The sequence below is a fragment of the Danio aesculapii genome, chromosome 17 (assembly GCF_903798145.1).
Source record: "Danio aesculapii chromosome 17, fDanAes4.1, whole genome shotgun sequence".
NCBI classification, from domain to species: Eukaryota; Metazoa; Chordata; class Actinopteri; order Cypriniformes; family Danionidae; genus Danio; species Danio aesculapii.
This window is the reverse complement of record NC_079451.1, coordinates 53,116,191-53,132,097: the sequence shown is the minus strand read 5'-3', so window position 1 is coordinate 53,132,097 and position 15,907 is coordinate 53,116,191. Positions and strand designations below refer to the sequence as shown.

Genomic DNA, 15,907 nt, shown 5'->3' with positions numbered 1-15,907 from the left:
CTTAACTGGTGTGTGTTTGTGTGTGTGTATGTGTGAGAGAGTGTGTGAGTGTATGTGTGTGTCTGCGTGCGTATGTGCCTGTGTGTTTGTGAGCTCGTACGTGTATGTGTAAGTATTTATATGTGTGTGTGTGTACATACATATACGTATACAGTACGTGTGTGTGTGTGTGTGTGTGGTCTGCACCTGCTGATGGCGAATCCGTTGACCTGCAGAAAGCGAAACAGGTCCTGTGCACGCTCGCGGTCTCTGGCCTTCTCTTTAGCCGTCAGTGTGTCGTAGGGAACCAGCAGTGAATGAGTCCCTCCTGCAGTGGAGAAAACACGTCACTTTACACACACACACACACAGAAAGGCACACGTACACCGGCACAGACATACATAGACACACACACACAGAGGTTTTGGTGGTTTATGAGGACTCTCTATAGGCCTAATGCATTTTATATAGTAGACCCCTCTTATTTTATGGCCTAAACCCAACCCTCAAAGCAAAGCTGGGGCAACATTTTTAAACGTGAGAACCATCAGGGATTATTTTAAACCTTTTAAATAACGACACAATACATGTCCTCATTAACAACCTCAACATCATCAAACCCACGTCACTATACATATCTGTGTCCTCACAAACCACCAAAACCAGTATGTACAGCTGAAGTCAGCATTATTAGCCCCCCTTTGAATGTTTTTTCTTCTATAAATATTTCCCAAATGATGTTTACCAGAGCAATGAAATTTTCACAGTATATCTGATCATATTTTTTCTTCTGGAGAAAGTCTTATTTGATTTATTTCAGCTAGAATAAAAGCAGTTTTAAATTTTTTGTGAACCATTTTAATGTCAAAACTATTAGCCCCTTTAAGCTATATATTTTAGATGATATATATATATATAGTCTACAGAACAAACCATCGTTATACAATAACTTGCCTAATTACCCTAACCTGCCTAGTTAACCTAATTAACCTAGTTAAGCCTTTAAATGTCACTTTAAGCTGTATAGAAGTGTCTTGAAAAAATATGTTATAATAAATCAGTTATTAGAAATGAGTTATTAAATCTATTATGATTAGAAATGTGTTGAAAAAATCTGCTCTCCGTTAAACAGAAATTGGGAAAAAATAAACAGGGGGGCTAATAATTCAATAATTCAGGGGGGCTAATAGTTCTGTCTTCAACTGTGGATATATATATATATATATATATATATATATATATATATATATATATATATATATATATATATATATATATATATATATATATATATTTATATATATATATTTATATATAGACACACACACACACACACACACACACACCTCGACCGCACAGCTCACTCTTCTTCTTCTTGGCCCAGATGTTGTGATAATTCTCAGCTACGACTTCAACCATCGACTGAAAAACACACGCAGAGCAGTCAGAGCGACTGAAAACAACCCAAAACTGCTATATCAATGAAAATATATCAAACAGACTGCCATCTAGTAAATCACTCACATGTATTCATTTAGTTTTGTACGATTAGTGTACAATTTCTGCTATTAACAAAGCATTAACTAAGACTTTTAGCTCAATAAACTAATAATTATCTGCTTATTAAGGTAGATTATGAATGTAGAGTAAGATCAAACTTTATAAGTATAACTGTTCACATCTTAATAATAAGCATGTAATACACCTGTAGTTAATGCTGTCAAGTTACTTAAACTAAAGTGTTACCAAAAACGGTTAATGCTTATTAATGTTAAGAAATAAGATGCCATTAATAAAAACGTGACATAAACATGTATCTGGCAACATTACAGTATGTTTGTGTTATCAAATGTTTATTCATTTGATAACATTTACAACAAAATAACATAAGAATTGCTCTGGGAGAATGTGCTCATGTACACTGTTTACTAAATACTTGCATTTGCTTCTGATTTTTAATATTTATATTTCAGTAGAGGCTTAATTTAATATTGTTGAAGAACTATTGTCAGATTAATAATGGGAAAGATGCGTATTCTTGAGGGTTATATAGCTTTTTGAGAGTTTGTGTGTGTGTGTGTGTGTGTGTGTGTGTGTGTGTGCGTGTGTGAATTATTATTGCCTTGTTTTTGTGTTTACCTTATTGTTTTGATTGTTTTGATTGCATCAGTGCAGTTGTATTAATCCACTGCTGAATATTAAGGACAGCCTTGAAAACCTCCAGGAGTTTGTGTTCTTAATAATAATAAATTCGGCAATGATCAATATGCAAACATAATAAAAGCTGTGGAGTGAGTCGGACCTTAATGCTCACTGTTACCCAGTAAAACCACTGTGTCACGTGTAAATGTTGGTGTGTGTTTCAGCTTTAGTGTTGATCACCTGCAGTTCTCTGGACAGAAGGATGCTGCTCATGTCCAGTGGAGCAGGATTGAAGACGTTTCCCTGAAAACACACACAGTACAAACACCGTCACGGCTGTGAATCAGTATTATCAGACGGAGTGTGTTTACATCCAGCTGTTTATATGTGCATCTAGGGATATTGCATAAAAATGGCTTGATGGAAATGCCAAGATGTGCATACATTTTACAGCACACTGTTAAACACCAGAAAACCTGATCAATTCTGGACCTACATCTAATATAACTAATTATTTCTTTCCATTAACTTTTGTTTTGTGAATGTGGGACTTTCCAAATAACATAAGGATTTGAGTTATTTTATCCATATCTGAAAACACCTCATGATGTCAGTGTGAATACTGTCGCAAGACCATAATCCGCCTCTGTTCTCACGTACATTGATTTGTATGCAATACACTCAAGCAAATACTTAATTCTCTGATTGAACACAGCATAAGTGTCATTACCGCCCCCTGTTGGTTCAGCGTGCCCTTAGCATCCATCACAGTGTGTTTGTGTGTTTTCATGTGGACGGAGGTTATTTTAAAAACAAAAGAGGGGAAAACCCCAATTATAAAGCCCTCGTGTATGTGGACTTGTCTATGGAAGACTACTGATAAAGTAGCTGCACCTGAGAGGCCTGTGAGATGCGCCTGGTTTTCTCCATCTCTCTCTGCTGGAAGAGTGTTTCTCCTTCTCTGGTTCTGTCCAGACTCCAGCCCATCGCCAGCATGCTCTTCAGAGACTCGCGCACCGTCCAGCGGTACACCTCCTTCTCCTGCGCACACACAACACACTTTATTAATATCATTATTATGCAGAGATGCACAAACTATTCGATGGGCTTTATGCACAGCTACTGTTGTCCAGCCACTGATACACTTCTGGTAAACAGCTAATGTGACTATTTTCAATTTCATACGGTTGCTTTTACAGCATCGATGTTGTAATGCAGTTAAAACACTGTGTTAAAATTAATAATTAATTAATAAAACATTTCCATATTTTAACCTCTTAAAGTTAAGTGCTATTTTGGGGTTTCCGCTTGGATTTTGCCTAAATTCAAAAGCTTCCCAAATCCACATGCAGAGCTGTAAATACAAAGGTTTGGTATCATCTTGAAGAAAACCCTGTGAATATTTAATTAATCTCACATTTGAAAGTGGACCCTTTAGGTTCTGTGTGGTCTGGGTTGCTGTGATTAACTTTAGTGGTTCCTGCACATGTCAGTAATCATAGAAAAAAAGAAAAATGGGTAACACTTTATAATAACTACACACTAGGAACCATTTATTAAGCATTAGCAAATAGGGAATTTAATATCTGTTAAGCATTAACTCTACATTAATAGACGTTAGTAAGCAGTTTATAACTGCAGCTACAAATGCTGTATTATTGACTTATAACCACATTTATAATGTGCTTAATAATTGTATTTTCCTACTTTGCTAATGATTTATTTTTCATTACTAAATTAATTATTGCATTATTTACAAACCATTAATTTAAGCATAGTTGGAGGTTTTTAAAGATCATCCAGAATGAGTTAATAAACGATTAATAAACTATTGAAATCAACATTTATATATATTATTATTCAGGCATATATTAATAGTTGATTTAAATGTTAATTAATGCTTTATTAACTCAACTTCATGCAGTTTTGTGAGCTAATCTAAAGTGAGGACTATTCATGCTTCATAAAAGCCTTATAAATAACAATTAAAGGCTCAGTTATAATCCAAACAGGAAAAACGAACATAAACAACATTATTCATTCCTATTGATCTGAAGATACACAAATGAAACTGCATTAAATAAAAAATAAATCTCTGCAACTTAATCTACAATAAAATTACTGTACCGTTTAAACATCATATTATATTGTTAAATTATTATATTGTTGTTATTTTATCTAATTGTATGTTATGTTTCGGCACTCCTGTTATTCAGCAATGTTTAAACTTTACAGTAATTTTATTTTTTAGATAAGATTACAAAGATTATTTGCCCTTTAATTGTCATTTATAAAGGATTTATAAAGCATGAATAGTCCTCACTTTAGATTAGGTCACAAAACTGCATGAAGTTGACTTAATAAAGCATTTATTAACATACACAGTGACCATTATAAACCTGAATAATCAGATATATAAACGTTGATTTCAATAGTTTGTTAATAATTTACTAACTCATTCTGAATAATATTGAAAACCTCCAACAACCCCTCAATACAAATGGTTTGTAAATATTGCAATACTTCATTTAGTAATGAAAAATCAACCAGTCACAAATTATGAAAGTACAGCTATTGAGCACATTATAAATGTGGTTTTAAGTCAATAATACAGCATTTGTAGCTTGTAACTTTGTAACTTTTATTAATGTACCTGTTTTTAGTTAATGCTAAACAGATAATGAATTCACTATTTGCTAATGCTTAATAAATGATTCCTATCGTGTAGCTATTATAAAGCGTTACTGAAAAATGTCTCTATCATAATCTATGCAAAAGTTATTCTATTCCAACTGATGAGAGAACAGAACCACTTATGGGGGTATTGGGCCAGTACAGACCTTTAAAATTTAAATAATGCAGAAGCAAATGATGTCACGAATCCGGGTACGCAGAGTTTAAGAAAGACACAGAACAACGTAATTTAATGTAGTGCTTCTTGTCCGATGTGAAACACACATTATATATCCATTATCGATCAGATCTTAAACACGGCCGTTTGTAATAATTTAAAAACAACTTACTTTTATTACAGACTTAAAGATGAGCTGGAGCTATGAATATAGTAACAATAACAATGATTTATAATAATAATCTTCTTATTATGTGCTCATTTTGCACCTTCTCTGTGAGGGACTTGTAGGATCTCAGCATCGGGTGAGTCTTTGCTTTCTCATCGATGTTTTCTCCATGTTTCCAGCCTAGAAGAACCTGAACACAGACAGAAAACAGCACAGAAATGCTCAAGCGCTACATTAGTTCAATAAAGGATAATATACATCCAGCCGGGGGCAGCACGGTGGCGCAGTGGGTAGCACAATCGCCTCACACCAAGAAGGTCGCTGGTTCTAGTCCCAGCTGGGTCAGTTGGTGTTTCTATGTGGAGTTTGCATGTTCTCCCCGTGTTGGCATGGGTTTCCTCCGGGTGCTCCGGATTCCCACACAAGTCTGAAGACATGTGGTACAGGTGGGTTAGCTAAATTGTATATATATGTTATGTATATAATTGTGTATATATATAGCTGATTTCTGAGAATACCATAGTTTGGGATGTTGTGACTGACCAATCAGAATCAAGTATTCCACTGAGCTGTGTTATTAGTAAGTAATAATGAATAAAGGGCCGTTGAATTATTAGGAAATGTGTTGAATGGAGTGGCTCTTCCTCATCAGGTGTGCATTATCTCCTGATAGTTCCCAGGATGTTATTGTGCTTCTGCTCTGGTTTCCATTACAGCTGCTAAATCCACTGTTGAGATGTTGTGTTTGAGGCTTTATTTTTCAGGTGTGTGTCCTCCTCAAGCGTCTCCTGTGTGTAGCACTAGTGTCCTCCACATCTTCTCCTCCTCCTTCTGTTGTGTGTGTGTGCTAGTCAGGTGTGTGTCCTCCTCAAGCGTCACATTCTCCTATTTTGTAAATTACAGCATTTGTGTGGGTGGAGTCATTCAAAAATAACATTTAGAGAATGGGAGTGGGCGGAGTCAATCAAATATTGCATTTAGAGAATAGGAGTGGGCGGAGTCAACCAAATATAGCATTTAGAGAATGGCAGTGGGTGGAGTCAACCTAATATAGCATTTAGAAACTGGCAGTGGGCGGAGTCAACCAATTCTAGCATTTTCAAAAAGGGAGTGGGTGGAGTCATTCAAATATAACATTCAGAAAATGGGAGTGGGCGGAGTCAATCAAACACAGCATTTATAGAATTGGAGTGGGCGGAGTCAACCGAATATAGCATTTAGAGAATGGAAGTGGGTGGAGTCAAACAATTATAGCATTTACAAAATGGGAGTGGGTGGAGTCATTCAAATATAACATTTAGAGAATTGAAGTGGGCGGAGTCAATCAAATATAGCATTTAGAGAATGGAAGTGGGTAGAGTCAAACAATTATAGCATTTAGAAAATGGGAGTGGGTGGAGTCATTTAAATATAACATTTAAGGAATTCAAGTGAGCGGAGTCAATCAAATACAGCATTTAGAGAATTGGAGTGGGCGGAGTCAATCAAATACAGTATTTACAGAATTGGAGTGGGCGGAGTCAACCAAATATAGCATTTAGAGAATGGCAGTGGGTGGAGTCAACCAAATATAGCATTTAGGGAATGGGTGTTTAAAGTGGGTGGAGTCAAATACAGCATTTACATAATAGGAGTGGCTCAAACTGAACAGGCGGAGTCAATCATACATGGCATTTAGAGTATGGGAGTGGGTGGAGTGTATAGCACTAGTGTCCTCCACATCTCCTCCTCCTCCTTCTGTTGTGTGTGTGTGTGCTAGTCAGGTGTGTGTCCCTAAATCCACTGTTGAGATGTTGTGTTTGAGACTTTATTTGTCAGGTGTGTGTCCTCCTCAAGTGTCTCCTGTGTGTAGCACTAGTGTCCTCCACATCTCCTCTTCCTCCTTCTGTTGTGTTTTAATGTAATTTTGACTGTTGTAGCTGTGAAATAACTAGTAGCTGTGCGTTTATCTGACAATAACCAAACTCCTGAGAGTGACCATCAGCCAATCAGAATGCAGCATTAGGCAGTGATGAACTAATAATGATCAATCCTTCAAAGGCGTGTGTGTTCTCACCTTCTCCGCAGCCCATTTCTCATGGGAATGTTCGGCATATTTGTTAGCGATGTGCTCCAGCTTCTCCGGCAGGCAGATACTGAGGGAAAACAGCACAGTCAGTTCTCTGAGACACAGGAGTTTGTTGATTAAGTGTGTGTGTTCCCTAAGCCATCGTTAGGTAAGATTTTGTTGTATCGTTACAAATATATAGGGTTTCCATACTTTCATTAACTGAAAATCCACTACATATGCTCTTGTATTTCAGCCATTCGTTACGCTGTTGTTTGTGAAAGGTGACGTACTTGGCTGTGTTTATGGGTCTGGGCTCGAAGTTTCCCTGCGTGTCCACTGAGACAGGTTTCTCCAGCGTGGTGCTGAGCGTGGAGTCGATGTAGTCGGGCGGCAGAGCTCCAGCGATGGCACTCAGACACGGCATGGCCATCTTAAACAGATCCTGCTCATACTTCTGCACACACGACATATGCTAATGAGTGATGTCGGCATGCTCATTAAATATGCACACAGGGATTGGCTGAAACATTTAATAATGGAAACATTGTAGAGCACGTTATGTTGCTGCATTCAAAGAAAAAGAGTCAAAATAAAAATCCAGATTTCAATTCTAAAAAACATGCTCCTGTCTATGTTCTAGACATTAAATAAAGGTCTTCTTCCATTGTTACTGTAAGCATATGTACTGTAAGTTTAAGCTTAAAACTGAAGCTTATATATATATATATATATATAACGAGTGCTTTTACTGAACATATATATATACACAACAATTCTGTCTGGTTCTTGAATATGATTGGCTGATAGCCGTGTGACATTCTGCCAGTAACAGCACTCGTCCAGCCAAATATTCCCTACTGAAATAAAAATCTTAAACCAGCCTAGGCTGGTTGGCTGGTTTTAGCTGGTTGACCAGGCTGGTTTTAGAGGGGTTTTGGCCACTTCCAGGCTGGTTTTCAGCCATTTCCAGCCTTACTGGATTTCCAGGCTGGGAGATGACCAGCTAAAACCAGCTTGACCAGCCTAGCCAGGCTGGGAGCCCAGCCAAAACCAGCTATGTCCAGCTAAAACTAGGCTGGTCACAACTAAGATCAGGCTGGAAATGGCTGGAAACCAGCCTGGAAGTGGCCAAAACCCATCTAAAGCCAGGCTGGTCAACCAGCTAAAACCAGCCAACTGGCTTAGGCTGGTTTAAGCTGTTTTTTTTAGTAGGGTTGACAAAAATTGCTGCTTTTGGGTAACATCATGTACCTTTGAGGCTTTTTTTAGTGGAGAATGTAGTTGTTTAGATTGCAACTATGCAGTTTATTTATAAGGATAGCGCCTATTTGAAATATTTATAATTTCTGAGAGAGAGCATGTCGGCGGCCATTAGCCTGTTTTTGAGGAAAGACGGTTTAGATGTTCATCCACAAGATGGCGACAGAGACGCATAATAAGCCCTAAGAGAAAACCAGCGTAATTTCAAACTACAGCTGATCAAATCATTAATAAACTGGTAAAGACTTTCTAAATCGATCTCTATTGATTGTTGTATGTTGTAGTGCTGTATTTATACCATAGTGATATTGTGATCTCCCGATTGCAACAGAGAAACACTGGGAAATCTCTGTAGACTGATGGCATTTCATGGAGTTCAGCCTCATCATCTTAAAATGTGAGCAAAATCTGCTGTTTTGTCATCACTTTAGACATAACGCTAGAGAATCATTCAAACTCTAGCTCTACAGTGACGTTGGTGAATTAGTAACGGCTTCTGCTGTTCTGACGTCAGCTGCAGATGTCAATGAACAGTGGAAGAAAGTAGTTCCTAATACAAAAGGGTTTTTAGACTCTTAGATTTTCTTTTTTATATGCAGGATTATGTCGTCAAACTGTTGTATAAATGCAATATCACACTCGTAGCAGTGCAATGTGGCTGTATATCGGCACTGTGCCGATATAAAGCAACATCACACTGCTACTTGTGTGATATTGCTCATATATATATATATATATATATATGTGTGTGTGTGTGTGTGTGTGTGTATACTGCAGATAAATTGCATTTTTAATGTCTGCATAAATAGATATTTGGGGGAAAAAACATTTTAAAATGAGTGTAAAAACATATTTTAAGACATTTTTCTGACTGTATTGGGAATAATTAATGCAATCTATTTAATTAATGCAAAATATTTGATTAAACAGTCATGTTATATACACAGGATAGTGTGTGTTTTTCTCTCAGTGATTCAGGAGTCTCTTAACTACTGCTAATCATTCACTAACTTCATTTAGCAGATAGCTTTGTGCTAAAATGTCCTGTATTTAAGACTGACGCACTTTATTTTTCTCCTAAAACAGTATTTAAGAGATTATTTTACTTCTTTAAATGGTGTTGAGCATACGGCTCCAGATCTCTTCACCTTCTGAGAAAGAGAATCAAATATTCCCCAGAAGATCTTCTTGGTGAGCAGCAGCTCCTCTTCAGACGCCAGACCGTAGCTTCCCCATCCCGACGGCAGGCAGTAATACTTCCAGTTCTGCTCGTAGTGATTGGTCAACAGCTGAGACACATAATCATCCAATTAGTGCATGTTAAACACTGAAACAGCTTCAGCAACATTTCTGCTCCATATCAAAATATTTAAATGTGTATTATTGCTTCAGTGCAACTCAATGGGCGGAGTCAATTAAATATAACATTTAAAGAATAGGAGTGGGCGGAGTCAACCAAATATAGCATTGAGAGAATGGCAGTGGGTGGAGTCATTCAAATATAGCATAGAGAGAATGGCAGTGGGTGGAGTTAATTAAATACAGCATTTAGAGAATTGGAGTGGGCGGAGTCAATTAAATATAGCATTTAGAGAATGGCAGTGGGCGGAGTCATTCAAATATAGCATTTAAAGAGCCCATATTATAGATGAAATAGGGTCATATTTAGGTTTTAAGGGTCTCCAACAACAGTCTAATATGCATGCAAGGTCAAAAAACACTTTGATGGTCTTATAATCTGCATTTATTTTTACCTAATTATCCCAGCGACTCCCATATGAATCGTTCAGCGATTCATTTGTTCCCAAACCCCTCCTCAGCGCGAAGCTAATCTGCGCTGATTGGACCGATGACAGCCTGCTGCGATTGGTCGACACTGACAGGCTTCAGCGTGAGAGTGAAATGCCCAGCTGCTAATCAACTATATAAAAGTAGTCACAGTGCACACACGCTTCATAGTGGATTTTGGCTGCCAGTGGGTGAATGTAAACAGACGATGGACTAGAAAATACTGACGACTAACTATTTTATTGAGCAAAAAGTCCAAGAACTGGCGAGGAGGTCACAGTCTTCTTGCTCTTTTCACACACACACACACACACACACACACACACACACACACACACACACACACACACACACACACACACACAGGGCCTGCGCGTCCATAGAGAAGCGGCTGAATAGAGAGGGCGCGGCGCTCAGTTATATACGCGAATACCCGTGCGTTACACACACGAGGAGACACAGACACACACACACACAGAGGGCCTGCGCGTCCATAGAGAAGCGGCTGAATAGAGAGGGCGCGGCGCTCAGTTATATCCGCGAATACCCGTGCGTTATACACACGAGGAGACACAGACACACACACACACACAGGGCCGGCGCGTCCATAGAGGAGCGGCGCTCAGTTATATCTGCGAATACCCGTGCGTTACACACACGAGGAGACACAGACACACACACACACAGGGCCGGCGCGTCCATAGAGGAGCGGCGCTCAGTTATATCTGCGAATACCCGTGCGTTACACACACGAGGAGACAATAATATTGAGCTGAAATATTTTGAAACTTGTCCGTTGCATGTGTGTAAACAGCTGACGATCCGTAATCAAAGCGGCACGCGTCGCGTTTTCAACGTGGCTTTACACGCGATATGGGAATATAAAGAGTTAACCTGATACAGCACACGCAGTTACAAGTAACAAAACACAACTAAATACATAATTTGCAAGCTAGAGTAAACGAGGCAATAATTTTAATCGCACATACTTACACTTGTGAAATGGGGGTAGAAACTGATTCATGATGCACTGATCCATCAGTCTTTACTGATCCTTCCTTTAACAAACTGATGAAGTCTTCTTTGAAAGCATATAGTTTCCAGAAGCACTCAGAACTGCTCAAGGCTGGGCTATAATGCTGATGTTTCATCTTTGATTAGACTGTCCATAATATCCATCTGCACAGCGTGACTTCATTCGACCAGTGTCTGTGTGTGTCTCTGTGTGTGTGTGTGTGTGTGTGTGTGTGTGTGACTTTTTTTTCTGTTAGTGGGCGGGGCCGCAGGTTTCAAATCTCCCGGGTTTGCGCGCCCAACTACTTGTGTTTCGTAGCTGCGTCATCGCGAAACACCTAATGACTCGTTATCAAGACGACTCGTTTGAAGCACTATGAGTCGACTCTTTTATAGATGAATCAGTAGTTTTAAACACTGTACACTTACAGATTTAAGCCTTAGCTGGATATTTCACTTCACTTAGAGCTATGTTACACACTACAGGGAAGGGCATTTTCAAAAACCCATAATATGGGCTCTTTAAAGAATAGGAGTGGGCGGAGTCTATTAAATATAGCATTTAGAGAATGGCAGTGGGTGGAGTCATTCAAATATGGCACTTAGGGAATGGGAGTGGACTGAGTCAATCAAATACAGCATTTAGAGAATTGGAGTGGGCGGAGTCAATTAAATATAGTATTTAGAGAATTGGAGTGGGTGAAGTCAATTAAATATAGTATTTAGAGAATGGCAGTGGGTGGAGTCATTGAATTATAGCGTTTAGGGAATGGGAGTGGGCAGAGTCAGTGAAATACAGCATTTAGAGAATTTGAGTGGGCGGAGTCAATTAAATGTAGCATTTAAAGAGTGGCAGTGGGAGGAGTCAACCAAATATAGCGTTTAGAAAATGGGAGTGGCTCAAACTGAATGGGCGGGGTCAATCATATATAACATGTAGAGAATGGAAGTGGGCGGAGTCAATCAATAGCATTTACAGAATTGGAGTGGCTTAAACTGAATAGGCGGAGTCAATCAAGCATAGCATTTAGAGAATGGGAGTGGCTGAATCTGAATGGGCGGAGTCAATCATATATAACATGAAGAGAATGGAAGTGGGCGGAGTCAATCAATAGCATTTACAGAATAGGCGGAATCAATCAAGCATAGCATTTAAATAATAGGAGTGGCTCAAACTGAATTGGCAGAGTCAATCCAATATAACTTTTGGAGAATGACAGTGGGCGGAGTCAATCAAATTTAGCATTTAGCGAATGAGAGTGGCTTAAACTGAATGGTTGGAGTAAATCAAATATAGGATTTGGAGAATGGGAGTGGCTCAAACTGAAAGGCGGAGTAAATCAAGCAAAGCATCAAGAGAATGGGAGTGGATTAAACTGAATAGAGTCAATCAAATACAGCATTTAGAGAATGCAAGTAGCTTAAAATAAAGGGGCGGAGTCAACCAAATATAGCATTTAGAGAATGGTAGTGGCTCATAATAAAGGGGCGGAGTCAATCAAGTATAACATTTAGAGAATGGGAATGGCTCAAACTGTTTTTTTATAATGGGAGTGGCTCAAACTGAAGAGGTGGAGTTAATTAAATGGGAGTTGCTCAAACTGAACGGGCGCAGTCAATCAATAATAGCATTCAGAGAAATGGAGTAGGTCAAACTAAATGGGCGGAGTCAATTAAATATAGCATTTAGAGAATGGGATTAGCTCTAACTGAAAGGGTGCAGTCAATCAAATATAGCATTTGGAAAATTGGGAGTGGGTGGAGTCAATCAAATATAGCTTTACAGAAGGGGAGTGGCTCAAACTGAATGGGCAGAGACAATCAAATGTAGCATTTAGAGAATGGGAGTGGCTCAAACTGGAAGTGTCTGAAACAAAAAGGGTGGACAAAAAATGTCCTTAATGTGGGAAAAATTCAAACTGAATGGGCGGAGTCAAGAGTCAAATACAGTATTATAATAATGGGAATGGCTCAAACTGAAGGGGTGGAGTCAATCAAATAGAGCACATAGAGAATAGGAGTGGATTAAAATAAATGGGCGGAGTTAATCAAATTTAGCATTTAGAGAATGGGAGTGGGAGGAGTCAATCAAATATAACATTTAGAGAATGGGAGTGGCTCAAACTAAATGGGCAGATCCAATAAAATCTAGCACTTAGAGAATGGGAATGGATTAAACTAAACAGGCAGAGTTAATCAAATATAGCACTTAGAAAATGGGAGTGGGCGGAGTCAATCCAATATAGCATTTAGAAAATGGGAGTGGCTCAAACTGAAGGAGCGGAGTGAATCAAATATAACATTTTGAGAGTAGGAGTGGGTGGAGTCAATCAAATATTGCACTGAGAGATTGGTAGTGGCTCAAACTGGGAGTGTCTGAAACAAAAGGGGTGGAGTCAACATAAAAAATGACCTTAATATAAGAAAAATTCAGGCTGAATGGGCGGAGTCAAGAGACAAATACACTATTATCATAATGGGAGTGGCTCAAACTGAAGGGGTGGGGTCAACAGTGAATGTTGGAGTCAGAGTGCAATTCAGCATCATTATAATAGGAATGGTTTAACTTAAAGGGGCGGAGTCAGAGTCAGATTTGGCCTTATAAATACAGGAGTGACTCAGATTGATTGGGTGCACTCAAACTTGAATCTGGTTTTATCATAATGGGCGTGGTTTAAACTAAAGGGGTGGAGCCATTGTCATGTTTGACTAATACGAAAGTGACTCAGACTGAGTGGGTGGAGTCAGATTGGCCATACTAATATGTGAGTGACTAGTACTTAAGGGGTGGAGTCAAGAGTCAAATTTGGACTTATTAATATGAAAGTGACGCAGGTGGAATGGGAGGAGTCAGAGTGACATACAACATTATTGGAATGGAAGCGGCTCACAGGTGTGTGCGTGTGTGTGCTGTTTACCTTGAGAGGCATCTTACAGTATTCAGACAACAGTGGCACATCAAACACCAGTCGCCGCAGAAGATGTTGCAGCATGGAGGGTCTGAGGTACCTGGAGTACACACACACACCTTGATCTGAGTTCAGTCCACATTATTACATATTATGTGTATATATATATATGTCACTCACACTTTCACACACAGACTCAAACAGTCACACACACACAGCAGTACGCACTTGCAGACAGCCAGTAAGCACTCCTCGATAGCATCGCGCTGTGCTTTGGTGAGCGAGCAGCCCTTGGACAGCCTGTAGATGGTGTAGAGTGTGTTATCGATGAGCGCGGCGTGATGCTCCGTGCTGCAGAAATGTGGAGCACACCGCGTCAGCAGCGGCAGAATAGCCGATCCGATGTATCTGTTCATCGCCAGCGCCGATTCAGTGGTGCGCAGAGCCTCCTGACAAGAACAAACAATAATAGAGTAAAAACAACAGCAGACATCATTCACATGTAAACATTCTGCACGCTGATATGTAATGCAGTTCAGTGTGTGGTGATCGTTTATTTAGACACATTCATTCATTTTCCTTCAGCTTACTCCCTTATTCATCAGGGGTCGCCACAGCGGAATGAACCGCCAACTATTCCAGCATATGTTTTACACAGCGGATGCCCTTCCAGCTCCAACCCAGTACTGGGAAACACCCATACACACACTCACTACAGCCAATTTAGTTAATCAAGTCCCCTATAGCGCATGTGTTTGGACTGTGGGGGAAACCGGAGCACCCGGAGGAAACCCACACCAACATGGGGAGAACATGCAAACTCCACACAGAAACACCAACTGACCCAGCCGGGACTCGAACACAACCTTCTGACTGTGAGGCCACAGAGCTAACCACAGAGCTACTGCACCGCCTATTCCTTTTTTACTTTGATTTAATTTGACTTTACAACACTTTAAATTGATAATAATAAATAATCTTCAGTAATTTTGTTGTGTTTTTGTCCTTGTTGTCATGTTTTTGTCAGTATAATTATTAACTACTACTAATTACTAACTCAGGGCTTCTGGTAGTACCTAGAACTGCAAAGTCAATTAAAGGAGGTCGAGCCTTCTCATTTATAGCTCCTAAACTCTGGAATAGCCTTCCTGATAACGTCCGAGGCTCAGACACACTCTCCCAATTCAAAACTAGATTAAAGACCTATCTCTATAGTAAAGCGCACACTTAGTGCATCACTTAACGGTATGATACACGAATGTGCTCCACACATCTTGTTTATATACACTATGGACAGCAGCTCTCTTTATTCTCTATTTCCACCTGGGGATCTCGAGGCCCTCAGAGATTATGCAGAGTCACTGATTCGATCCAAGACCAACGACGAGATGATCCCAAGGTTTCCATAACCCTGGACCAGGCCGTATCCTGAGCAGCTGCTGTAGTGGTCATGGAGGAGTGGAGAACATGAGACTGATTCCTGTGACGCTCCAGAGACAGACGAGTCTTCGCTGAGGCCAGCTTCCAGCCTCCGCCACTGAGACTGCAGCTCTGCACAAGACGTTTGGCCAGCGGAGAAATTAAAATGGTCGTGCCCAACTGAGCCTGGTTTCTCTCAAGGTTTTTTTTCTTCACTTCCGCCTTTAGTGAAGTTTTTTTTCCCTCTCCGCTGTCGCCACTGGCTTGCATGGTTCAGGATCTGTAGAGCTGTGCATCGTTGGATTTGCTCTTCAATATTTGGACT

General features: G+C 39.5%; 1 protein-coding gene across 1 annotated transcript in view; it reads right to left on the bottom strand.

Moving 5' to 3' along the window:
• LOC130244164 (ryanodine receptor 3) overlaps positions 1–15,907 on the bottom strand; it is a 123,523-nt gene that overhangs the window by 93,239 nt on the left and 14,377 nt on the right. The window contains exons 12-22 of the mRNA XM_056476459.1: positions 14,392–14,612; positions 14,173–14,263; positions 9,601–9,741; positions 7,483–7,646; positions 7,199–7,277; positions 5,243–5,332; positions 3,017–3,163; positions 2,363–2,425; positions 1,325–1,402; position 943; positions 187–307 (exon numbers count right to left, since the gene is read on the bottom strand). Coding sequence (XP_056332434.1) covers positions 187–307; position 943; positions 1,325–1,402; positions 2,363–2,425; positions 3,017–3,163; positions 5,243–5,332; positions 7,199–7,277; positions 7,483–7,646; positions 9,601–9,741; positions 14,173–14,263; positions 14,392–14,612 — 1,196 coding nt within the window. The remainder of the gene's footprint in view (positions 1–186; positions 308–942; positions 944–1,324; positions 1,403–2,362; positions 2,426–3,016; positions 3,164–5,242; positions 5,333–7,198; positions 7,278–7,482; positions 7,647–9,600; positions 9,742–14,172; positions 14,264–14,391; positions 14,613–15,907) is intronic.